Genomic DNA, 12,398 nt, shown 5'->3' with positions numbered 1-12,398 from the left:
CGATTAAAAAAATCTAGTTATTAATTCGCATGGTTTCATACTTTCATTGTTTAGTGTTCAAGTCGGACGGACAATACTTCAGTGTCAAAATTGAACATCTGTTCAATTTAACGTACTAACATACCATCAAAAAGATTAGGCATACATTGGTATATAATGGAAAAACCAAATCAAAAAAATCCTTGTTACTGGTACATCAGAACCTTTGTGTGTACAGTAGCACCATACAATTCTCAAATGAAAAAAAACGTGCTTTGCACGTAATCAACATTCTTTTCTCTGCTGAATGCTGATCCTCAGTTATCAATCTACCGATTCTCAGTTTGTCCACCTACTCCATGGAGTGGCAGCATTCTTTGAACGCCTGGAGATTGTGCTCAAAGACGGGGACGAAGGCATCGACGCTGCCGTCGCCGAAGTTGGACGGCGCGAGGAAAAGCATCCCCTCCGTGGGGAAGTAGGCCGGCATGAAGTAGCTCGGGCTCCCCGTGCCGAAGTCCAGCTCGTAGAACGGGAACGTCAGCCAGCTGTCCACCTCCACGTCCGGACAGTGCGCGTCCTTGCAGACGGCGCTCCGCGCCAGCCCCTCCTTCTCGGCGGCGCCGGAGGTGGCGAAGTCGACGAAAGATTGGAAGTAGGCGCCGTCCACCCTCGCCACCTCGTCGTGGATCACCTGTGCGGCGTGCTTCAGCGGCCGGTTCAGGAGGTCACCCACCGTGGAGCGCGGGAACGCCCAGAGCACCATGTTGCCGAAGTGCTCCGCCGGCTGGCCGAGCCGGTGCCGGCCGTCCACGGACAACCGGATCTTGGAGGTCTCCTCGGGGCTCAGGTCGCGCGCGCGCGTCATGGTGCGCCAAAGGTGGGCGAGGATGGTTTCGAACCGGCTGAACGGCCGGCCGCGCCCTTCGGACGCCTTGGCGCGGAGACCGGCGATGAAGTCCTTGGAGAACTGCGCCTTGTGGATGACGATGTTATCTGCGGCGTCGCCGTGGTGACCGACCACGTCGGTGGGCGACGGCAGGTAGTATTCCCGGCTGCGGTGGTCGTGCTCCACGCGAGGCGACGAGCGTGGCTTGAATAGCTCAGCGTGGTGGTGCACTGGCGGGAGACCCATGGGGAGCCCCCTGGTGGCGCGCCCCCAGGCCACGAGGAAGTTGCTGGTGGCGTGGCCGTCGGCGACGACGTGGTTGGACGTGAACCCTACGGCGAGCGAGCCGCAACGGAACCGTGTCAGCTGCAGCAGCACGACCTCCTGGTGCTCCGCCTCCAGGTCAGGATGCAGCTTGAGCAGCTCAGGCGTGGGCTTCGAGGGCGCCATGTCGACGAGGTCCGCGTCCACGGACGCCTCAATCAAGCGCGCGCCACGGTCGTTGAGGATGACGGAGGGCGTACCGTCGGGGGACTCGCCGAGATGCCCGGCAAAGGCGCGGTACTGTGCGAGGACCATGGCAAGGCCCTTCTCGATGGAGGCCGTGGTCGGCGCGGGCGGCGCGAAGGCATAGATGATGGCCATCTGCATCTCGAACGTCACCTTGTCGAAGATGGATAGTGGAATGTACTCGGTGGCCGGCACCGGCGCTTCGCCGGCAGTGCAGGAAGGCTTGACGAGCCTGGAGCTCAACACCTTGACCTCCATTGCTGTGTACTGTGGTTTCTCTGTAGGACGAGACCGGAGAAGTGGTTTCTCTGTGGCGAGAAAGATCAAAAGTTGGCAACAAGAGAACAAGCTTGTACTTGGAGGCGTTGCGGTCTTGTACTCTTGTGTTGTGTGTCTGATTTTGTGGTTGTCCTGCTGCTGGTTGTACTTTTTATAGGACGGTATTGGAAGTCTCGAACACGCTCGCGGGAAACGGTAGCGGCCGGTAGGTGAAATCAAACTACTTGAGTCTAGTACTCCTTGTTTTGAGACTTGAGACTTGGACTGCCCGCCTCTAAACGATGCATGTGTTTGACTAATGACCGGCTGTTACCTAGAACATGCAAATGTCACAAGTCTAAACCGTACACTCTATTTTCACTCCTTTGCCTGCTTTACAAAACGGACCAATATGAAGTCCAGTAGGCAATAATACAACTCATGTTATTTATTGTTTCACCTCATGGTATGTCCACGAGAAAACACTGACTGCTAGTCCCATATATGGATGTTTGACTAGTTAGGGCATTTTCAACGCCGACTCTCAAACCGTCCTTATCCGTCTGGATGTAGCTGCCCGGACACCGCAAGTCATCCATAACTGACCCACATCGGTCCTCGAAGCAGTCCGGACCACAATTTTCCGGCAAAGTTTAAACAAACTGGGAAATGGGGTTTTGTGGGAGCCCGGACATGAGCCACGTAGGACTCCGACACACCCAGTCCACCAAAAACTGAGATGGAGCTCGCGCTTTTGTAGCTGGCCACACTGTTTTCGTCGCGTATCTCCTACTATTTTCTTCCATCATCCCGTGCTCTCCGCCGAATTCCGTCCTTTTCCCCCACTCTTCTTTCCTCCCGCTACCGACGCATGGACCCGGAGGAGATCCCGCTGGAGACGGAAGTTGTGGAGAATCCGAGCTTTAAGCTCAAGCTTGAAGGTGGCGGAGAGGTTTGACTTGTTGATGAAAGCGACAGAGAAGAAGCTCAGGTTCGAAGAGAAGAGGGACACGGTCGAAGAGAAGAAGGTCATGCTCTTGGAGAAGGTGGAGATCGCAGCTGCTTCGGAGGACGCGAAGATGCTCACCTTGAAGGTGGTAGATTTGGATGACGAAGCCATCCATTTCAAGATGTTGCAGCGGCAGAAGGACGACAGATTGAGCGTGAGGGCTTGATTGACGGCCCGGCAGGGCAAAAAAATCCAACTTTTTGCATGGACTGCCGGACTCATATTCTTTTATGATTAAGCATATGAAAACTAACCATTTGCCTCTTTTTGGTTGTGATCAGCTGAGGATGTGATCCGGTGCGCGCAATGAAACGGACGTATTTGAATTTCAAATTGCCCTTTACTGATAGACATATACTGACTAGCTTTGGATGGCGCCAGGCTTCCGCATCCTTGTCTGCAGACCGGTCTTCTCTGTCCGCGAACGAATGAGGTGCCGATTTCCGAGTCAGCATTGAAGATGCCCTTAAAACAAAATACTCGATGAGTATTTTTGCAGTAGGCATGGGCACTAACGTTGGCACTGATCACTAGAATTTTGGCATTAGATAAACATGGCTTTGGTAGAGGCGGCAAATCCCAGTTAGCAAAAACAGATGAATGATTCTAAATCATGGTTGCAAAGAGATGTCCGCATACGTATTAGATAAGCATGGCTTTGCTTAGATAGACAGCCGACGTCTAACCTTTGATGGAAAAAAATATATTTGATGGTGATCGTAAAGGCATGTCCGCATACCCATGCGATGAATCAGTTTTATGGGTTTTGACAAGGATAGAGGTCGGTGATCTTGATGCACATCATCTGCCCATCAGCCAGTGCGTCATAAACATCAAACGCAGCGCAGAAGAACCTGCCCTTGAGGATATACCATGAGTTGCTGAAGAGTTTGGGTGCAACCGAAAGCAATTACTTTTTTAAATGATGAAGACAAAAGATTCAATGTGTTAGTTTAATGTGCCTTTCTCCTTGGTCGTTGTGTTTTGCATTGATCCACCGTGCTTGATTTAACCGGATAATGACATGCATGCATGTTGTCAGTGTCACGCATGTTGATCCACCACGCATGAATAAATAAACTTGACTCGTTCCTGGAAGATTCTACTAGCTGTTTGGCACATCACATCAGGACGGCAGCTTGTTTCCATTCCCCGAATCCGCAACCAGTTTGGCTGACACCGATACGATGCCAGATCAGATGCAAAGGTCAGAGCAGAATATCCTAGAGATGGCGGCGTACGTCGCATGTCTACTCTACTAGGAGAGCACTGCTTCCAGGAAGGAAGACCACGGCAAGTCGTTGTCGACAAAAGAAATCTGACCATGGGTCGGCCGGAATAAACATTACGAAAAAATAGGCATGGTCGTCTTTTTTTTTTTGACGGGAAAATAGGTCCGGTCGTCAGTTTGAATTTAGAGCAAAGAGATTCTATTTTCGTCCCTTCCGAAGAAACGTCAGCCAGTATATACTACAATATCTGTCTAACAAATACTTTCTTCGTCACATAATATAAAAACATCTAGTGTAAACAATATTTTTATATTATGCGATGGAGGAAGTAATTTTCTCCACCTAATCATATATAGTACACCCTCGTCAAAATCAACGAATGCTCCCCTGCTAGTGCAGAAATTGACGGAGGAGTGGTCCTCACCTCACATAATCTATATAGTCTCACCTCTCTTTTTGATGAAGACGGCTTCCAACGCTTTTTTGACGATATCCAAACGCGGACAAGTTAACGAGGGCTGATGGTCGCAGTCTAGGAAAATTCGAGCGACACAACTGCACACGATGACTCTATCTTGTTTCCTTTAGCGAGCGCGTTCAGCCGAGCCATAACCAATTGGCTCGTGTTATTAGGTATGGCAGGCGCATCCATTTGGCACGGTATAATATTGAACACGGTTTTGTTGATTCCCAGTCGTCTTAGAATTTCTTAGTTCTCGGTCCACATCGTGGACTGTGTTTGATCATGGTGTAATTCAATTTTTTTGAAACAGAAGCAAAAGCTTTGCCTCATCCATTAATTAAGATAGAAAAGAGTTTATTACAAGACATCCAAAAAAATACGGCATGCGGATTACTCGCATGAAATAAAAGACCCTAACTTCTTTGCACCGGCGACAACCCAAAGGTTGGCCTCGGTAGCAATGGAGGAGAGCAATATTGGCGATGGAGCACTCTTATGTTTGAACACTCTTGCATTACGCTCGTTTCAAATTGTTCATGAGACGAGCATGGTGAGGGAGGCCTTGGCTTGGCGGTTCGGCGTGCCATCAGGCAGAGGTGCTTGCCCACCACTCCTCCACCGAGTCGAACAAGGACCAAGCGGAAGTGTCAAGCCCATGCATGTAGAATTTCTCAATGACCAAAGACCAAAGATGCCGGGTGTAGCGGCACTTGTAGAAGAGATGAGGTCCGCATTCTTGCACCGTCTTGCAGGGATCGCAGTTTGGCCACCCACGCTTTGCCAATCTATCCGCCGTCCAAATTCTTTTTTGAAGGGCCAACCAAGCAAAAAAATTGACTTTGGGGGGTGCCCAAACCTTCCAAACCATTTTGTCCAAGGGAGAAATAAGGACCGTCCCTAGGAACTGTGCCCTGTACGCAGAGGCCGCCGAGTATTGTCCACAGGTCGTGTGTTTCCAAAGGATATCATCTTCTGTGATCTCGTCTAGATGGACCTCATTTAGTATCATCCATAGAGCGAAGAATTGCATGATGTGCTCAACGGAAACGTTAGGAGGGGGGGGGGGTTGATCTTGAGAATCCAAGCGTTGTGCTTCAGAGCCTCCCTCACCTTCTAATTCCTTCTCTTGAAAGCTTCATAGATGAGCGGGGCAATGTCTTTAGGCTTTCGCCCAAGAAGCCAAGGGGGGTCCCAAAAGGGTGTCCTCGCACCGTTACCAACGGTGATGGTGGTGGAAGCATAGAAAAAGTTGAGGTCCTCCTCGTTACATGGATTTGCCATTCCCACCCACATCTTGGTGGACTCCTTCCATTCCTACCACGGCCATCGCAAACGGAGAGCCCTCGTAAACATGTCTGTGTTGAGGACCCCGAGTCCTCCGTATTTTACAACTGTTTCGGTTGGTTATCTGCCCAAATGGATTGTTCCTCCAGATGGCTGGGTTAAACACTAACGAATCTTGGTCATGAGATGGAGGCCCGGAGCTGGAATGGTTCTTCGAGACAACACAAGCACTATTATCTCTCTTCATGAATGGATCTGTTTTCTTGTACAGACGCGATGGAAGTTGGGCTTTGTGCCTATATATATGGAGGGTCTCTCCTTATAGCGAACATATCTTCCTATTTTGCTGAAAATAGACTCATCTGTGGTGAACATTCTCAAGGACTCAGTTTCTATTGCAGCACATGTACGGATGTTCGGTGAAACTGCAAAAATGTCCTACATTAAGATTTTTGAACTGCAAAAACGTTCCACATTTAGTTACAAAGGGAGTAGTTAGTTTCAAGTTGACTAAGATATACACTCCAGACTAAACAAGACGTCAATAGAATAGCTACGGACCTTTTAACCCAACACCATGTGGACTCCAGTCTTCCAGAAGAACTACGCATGCAGATGCACCATGTTTCGTTAGTTAGTTTCACCGAACATCCGTACATGTGTTGCAACACTAGACGTGGTTATCCCATCTTTGTCATTACCAAAACGAATGGCTAGGACGAAGCGAAATGCAATCTGATCGGCTGGACTGGACCCTTTCTTCCCCTTTGGATAGCCATCGGTCAAATTAAAGTCCTTTTGTTTCCGACCAAGAGGCGGATGGGTAAAAAGGTTGTGTGAACATCGAATGCATGATGTAAAGGCCCCACACACGTACATCATCACTTATGTTTCGTCTGCTAGTTAAAAAGTGAAATCACCGAACTTTAACATTAACATAATCAAGAAAAATGGATTGTTATCGACACGATAATTTGACTAGCATGCTTCGGCATTGATTATCAGTGGAGACCACTTGCAATATTTCTTTAACCTTTGTGTCCAAGCAAAGTAAAGTCTGAGACAAAGTTTCTAATACTAAAGTTGAGGAGTGGTCCTTGTAACTGAATACCTTATCGTTTCTCTAGTCCCAAATCTTTCATACTCCCTCCATTTTTGTATATAAGGCCACAAACTCATATTGCAGGTACCAAAGCAAAAGTTAATGTCTTCTAAGTCAATGTTGCAAGGCAGTTTATCTCCTTGTTTGTCGTGTAAATTAATGTGTATTCTTCTTTTTCATGCACATCAAGCCAATGCTCTCACTCCCGCATGCATGCAAGGGGTAGTTAATGTCCTCCTTTACTAGTACTATGAGGCAAACACCATTAATATTGCATCGATTGATGTTAGTGGCCTTATATATCTGCAAATTGTTATTTTGATAGTGGCCTTGTATATAAAAATGGAGGGAGTATAAACAACAGTGCCACCGAGAGCTAGTTATCATTGTCGAGGCTTAGGGAAGTGGAGATAGGGGGGGGGGGGGGCACGGGAGTCAAAGGTTGATCCAAACCTTGGGCACAAGGGCCATTATTTGCATGTTGACAATCCTAATACCATGTGTTCATGATTTTGTTTCACCTTTTTTATAAAAATAACCGAATTCAGGTTTGAAGGGTAATTTCATATTCCCATGTACTCAAGAACATGAAACAGTTTTTGTGTTTGGAGAAAATAGGCTGAAATTAGTCATAACCAATACTTTTGTAAGGCACTAAATACGCTTTCTACCTACCTCTCTCTAAAAAGGCTTATGAGGATTTCCAAACTTTGAATCTTTTCCTACAAGATTTAGTGCTTAATGTTAACCTGCACAGCTGGCAATTCCCCTCGGGAGCAAATCTATATAATGTGTCTAGTGGACGAGAGGGGCTTTTTAGCACCTAGGAGCATATGCTCCTGGTTTTTAAAATGTGTTTTAAACGTATTTTAAAATGTCACAACATTCTGACAAAATGTTTCACGCGTACATCTCGACATTCTACGTAGTCACAAAGTTTTTGAGGCATGGAGCAACTCTTTCAGATAATTGTATCCTTCAAGATTGGGCTCAGTGGAACCGAGATCTTCCCGGGCGCTGCCATGGTGTTGTTCTTACTGTTGATGTATCTTTGTTAATTACTCCCTTCATCCCATAATGTAGGACGTTTTGTGACACTATTATGGGATGGAGGGACTAGTTTCTTAATTAGTTTCTTTTTGCTAACTTTTATGTAGTCTTTATTTTCGTTGTGCACTTTTTTGCGCTTTTATAAAACCCTTGCTTGTATCATTTAATAATTAATAAAATATCCCTAAAAAATATGTAACAGAGTCCCGCAGTTTCCCTCAAAAAACAAAATACACTTCCATTTTTTTAAGCCGGCCCATCTTAAACCGTTTTAGGATAATTATGTAATTATTAATTCAGTGATTTTGTAGTTTAGTGTTCAAGTCGGATCAAACAGTAGCTAAGATACGGTATATTGGTGTATAATCGAATTTGTTTGATCCAAAGAATCATGTCAATTGTACATGGAAACATCTGTGTACATACTGTAGCACTACAATCCTCAAAAAGAAAAAAGAGAACACATTGTTTTTTATGCTCACACTCTCAATAAATGAACTAATGTATGTGCCTCACTCCCTGTTTCTTCGACTAATTCACAGTTAGGCCACCTACTCCAGGGAGTAGCAACATTCTTTGAACACTTCGAGGTTCTCTTGGAATAAGGGTACGAAGGCATCGACGCTGCCGTCGCCGAAGTTGGACGGCGCGAGGAAAAGCATCCCCTCCGTGGGGAAGTAGGCCGGCATGAAGTATCTCGGGCTCCCCGTGCCAAAGTCCAGCTCGTAGAACGGGAACGTCAGCCAGCTGTCCACCTCCACGTCCGGGCAGTGCGCGTCCTTGCACACGGCGCTCCGCGCGAGCCCATCCTTCTCGGCGGCGCCGGAGGTGGCGAAGTCGACGAAAGATTGGAAGTAGGCGCCGTCCACCCTCGCCACCTCGTCGTGGATCACCTGTGCAGCGTGCTTCAGCGGCCGGTTCAGGAGGTCACCCACCGTGGAGCGCGGGAACGCCCAGAGCACCATGTTGCCGAAGTGCTCCGCCGGCTGGCCGAGCCGGTGCCGCCCGTCCACGGACAGCCGGATCTTGGAGGTCTCTTCGGGGCTCAGGTCGCGCGCGCGCGTCATGGTGCGCCACAGGTGGGCGAGGATGGTTTCGAACCGGCTGAACGGCCGGCCGCGCCCCTCTGACGCCTTGGCGCGCAGACCGGCGACGAAGTCCTTGGTGAAGTGCGCCTTGTGGATGACGATGTTGTCGGCGGCATCGCCGTGGTGACCGACCACGTCGGTGGGCGACGGCATATAGTACTCCCCGTTGCGGTGGTCGTGCTCCACGCGAGGCGACGAGCGTGGCTTGAATAGCTCCGCGTGGTGGTGCACTGGCGGGAGACCCATGGGGAGCCCCCTGGTGGCGCGCCCCCAGGCCACGAGAAAGTTGCTGGTGGCGTGGCCGTCGGCGACGACGTGGTTGGACGTGAACCCTACAGCGAGCGAGCCACACCGGAACCGTGTCAGCTGCAGCAGCACGACCTCCTGGTGCTCCGCCTCCAGGTCAGGATGCAGCTTGAGCAGCTCAGGCGTGGGCTTCGAGGGCGCCATGTCGACGAGGTCGGCGTCCACGGTCGCCTCAACCAGGCGCGCCCCACGGTCGTTGAGGATGACGGACGGCGTGCCGTCGGGGGACTCGCCGAGCTGCCCGGCAAAGGCGCGGTACTGGGCGAGGACCGTGGCAAGGCCCTTCTCGATGGAGGCGGTGGTGGGCGCGGGCGGCGCGAAGGCGTAGATGATGGCCATCTGCATCTCGAACGTCACCCTGTCGAAGATGGACAGTGGAATGTACTCGGTGGCCGGCATCGGCGCTTGGCCTGCACTGTAGGCAGGCTTGACGAGCTTGGAGCTCAAGACCTTGACCTCCATTGCCGAATATAGCTATTACTAACTGGTTGCTGTGCACTGAGCTTAGACCGGAGAAGTGGTTTCTCTGTGGCTAATCAAGTTTGATCCGTCGGCGAGAAAGATCAAAAGTTGGCAACAAGAGATCGAGGTTGTACGTGAAGGCTTTGCGGTCTTGTACTCTTGTGTTGTATGATTTGGTGCTTGTCCTGCTGCTATTTATAGGACGGCATTGGAAGTCTCGCGGGAAACGGTAGCCGGTAGGTGAAATGAAACTACTTGAGTCTAGTAAACCCCTTGTTAATTAGTGTAGTTGAGACTTAAGACTTGGACCCGGCCCGCCTCTAAACCATGCATGTGTTTGACTAGTGAACGGGCTGTTACCTAGAACGTGCAAATGTCACAAGTCTAAACCGTACTTCTGTTTCAGTCCTTTGCGTGCTTTACAAAACAGACCAATATGAAGTCCAGTATAGGCAATAATACAACTCATGTTATTTATTGTTTCACCTCATGGTATGTCCACAAGAAAATACTGGCTAGCCCCATATGGATGTTTGAGTTAGTGAGTTTGCTTATTTAGGGCCCCTCCAATGCTGACCCTCAAACTACTCATATCCGTCGGGGCGCAACTGTCCGAACACCGCAAGTCATCCAACACCAGCCCCCATAGGTCCTCGAAGTAGTCCGGGCCATAATTTTCCCGCAAAGTCGAACCAAACAGGGGAGGGGGGAGGGGACTTTGCTGGAATCCGAACATGAGCCACGTAAGACTCCGACACCCTTGTGGCAAAATCTCTCACTCTTTTCTTCCATCTCGCCGCTCTCCACCAAATTCCCACCCTTCCCCCCTCTCTCTTATTCCCTCCCGCCGCCAGTGCATGGATCCGGAGGAGACCTTGCTGGAGAAGAAGATGGTAGAGGATCCGAGCATCAAGCTCAAACTTGAAGGTGGCGGAGAGGTTTGACTTGTCGATGAAGGCGACCGAGAAGAAGCTCAGGCTTGAAGAGAAGAGGGCCATGATCGAAGAGAAGAACGCCGGGTTGATATTCTTTTGTGATCGGGCATGTAAATACTAAGCATACTTGCCTCTTCTTGGTTGCGATCGGCCGAGGATGTGATCCGGTGTGCGCTATGGAACCCATGTATTTGAATTTCAAATTGCCTTTTCTGGTGGACATATAGTTGCCGACTGGATGGCCGGCTGCTGCATCCGTGTCCGCGGACTGGTCTCCCCGTCAGCAGATGGATGTGGTGTCTGGTTTGTGCGTCAGCACTAGAGCATCTCCAAAGCGGGCCCTCAAAACTGCCCACAACCGTCTAGACGGCACGACACAGACGTGTCTAGCCATCCAACGCGGGCCTGGATCGATGCGCCGACCGGTCCGGACACACTTTTTCCCACAAAATCGAAACAAACTTGGGGGGCTTTGCAGGAATCCGGACAACAACCACATAAGTGAAGGAAATATGCCCTAGAGGCAATAATAAAGTTATTATTTATTTCCTTATATCATGATAAATGTTTATTATTCATGCTAGAATTGTATTAACCGAAAACTTAGTACATGTGTGAATACATAGACAAACTGAGTGTCACTAGTATGCCTCTACTTGCCTAGCTCGTTAATCAAAGATGGTTAAGTTTCCTAGCCATGGACAAGAGTTGTCATTTGATGAACGGGATCACATCATTAGAGAATGGTATGATTGACTTGACCCATTCGTTAGCTTAGCACGATGATCGTTTAGTTTGTTGCAATTGCTTTCTTCATAACTTAGTGTGCTATCAAACATCACAACGTAACTGGGTGACTATAAAGATGCTCTACAGGTGTCTCCGATCGTGTTTGTTGAGTTGGCATAGATCGAGATTAGGATTTGTCACTCCAAATATCGGAGAGGTATCTCTGGGCCCTCTCGGTAATGCACATCACTATAAGCCTTGCAAGCAATGTGACTAATGAGTTAGTTCCGGGATGATGCATTACGGAACGAGTAGAGAGACTTGCCGGTAATGAGATTGAACTAGGTATTAAGATACCGATGATCGAATCTAGGGCAAGTAACATACCGATGACAAAGGGAACAACGTATATCGTTATGCGGTTTGACCGATAAAGATCTTCCTAGAATATGTGGGAGCCAATACGAACATCCAGGTTCCGCTATTGGTTATTGACCGGAGACGTGTCTCGGTCATGTTTACATAGTTCTCGAACCCGTAGGGTCCGCACGCTTAATGTTCGGTGACGATCGGTATTATGAGTTTATGTGTTTTGATGTACCGAAGATAGTTCGAAGTCCCTGATATGATCACGGACATGACGAGGAGTCTTGAAATGGTCGAGACATAAAGATTGATATATTGGATGACTATATTTGGACACCGGATAATTATCGGAGTGCCGGGGGGTTATCGGAACCCCCAGGGGAACTAATGGGCCACGTGGGCCTTAAGTGGAGAGAGAGGGCCGGCCAAGGCAGGGTCACGCCCCCTCCCCTCTAGTCCGAATTGGACTAGGGAAGAGGGGGTGGCGCCCCCCTTTCCTTCTCTTCTCTCCCTCTCCTTCCTCCCCCCTTCCTCCTCCTTGTAGGACTATGAAAGGGGAGTCAGGACTAGGAGGAGGACTCCTCTCCTGGAGCGCCCCAAGGGCCGGCCGGCCTTCCCCCTTGCTCGTTTATATATGGGAGCAGGGGGCACCCTAGAACACACAAGTTGATCATTGATACCTTAGCCGTGTGCCGTGCCCCCCTCCACCATAATCCACCTCGGCCATATCGTTGTA

At 49.2% G+C, this 12,398-nt stretch overlaps 2 protein-coding genes across 2 annotated transcripts; both read right to left on the bottom strand.

Moving 5' to 3' along the window:
• Positions 1-219: 219 nt before the first annotated feature.
• LOC123107594 (putrescine hydroxycinnamoyltransferase 3-like) lies at positions 220-1,758 on the bottom strand. The gene has a single exon (XM_044529565.1). The coding sequence runs from the start codon at positions 1,634-1,636 to the stop codon at positions 332-334; it is 1,305 nt and encodes a 434-aa protein (XP_044385500.1). The 5' UTR covers positions 1,637-1,758; the 3' UTR covers positions 220-331.
• Positions 1,759-8,195: 6,437 nt separating this feature from the next.
• Positions 8,196-9,779, bottom strand: LOC123107592 (putrescine hydroxycinnamoyltransferase 3-like). The gene has a single exon (XM_044529564.1). The coding sequence runs from the start codon at positions 9,630-9,632 to the stop codon at positions 8,328-8,330; it is 1,305 nt and encodes a 434-aa protein (XP_044385499.1). The 5' UTR covers positions 9,633-9,779; the 3' UTR covers positions 8,196-8,327.
• Between the last annotated feature and the right edge of the window lie 2,619 nt (positions 9,780-12,398).

This window comes from Triticum aestivum, chromosome 5A (assembly GCF_018294505.1).
Source record: "Triticum aestivum cultivar Chinese Spring chromosome 5A, IWGSC CS RefSeq v2.1, whole genome shotgun sequence".
Classification (NCBI taxonomy): Eukaryota; Viridiplantae; Streptophyta; class Magnoliopsida; order Poales; family Poaceae; genus Triticum; species Triticum aestivum.
This window is presented reverse-complemented; position numbering and strand designations above follow the sequence as displayed.

Coding starts and splice junctions, on each gene's coding strand:
- LOC123107592 (XM_044529564.1), bottom strand. CDS start 9,632: ATGGAGGTCAAGGTCTTGAGCTCCAAGCTCGTCAAGCCTGCCTACAGT.
- LOC123107594 (XM_044529565.1), bottom strand. CDS start 1,636: ATGGAGGTCAAGGTGTTGAGCTCCAGGCTCGTCAAGCCTTCCTGCACT.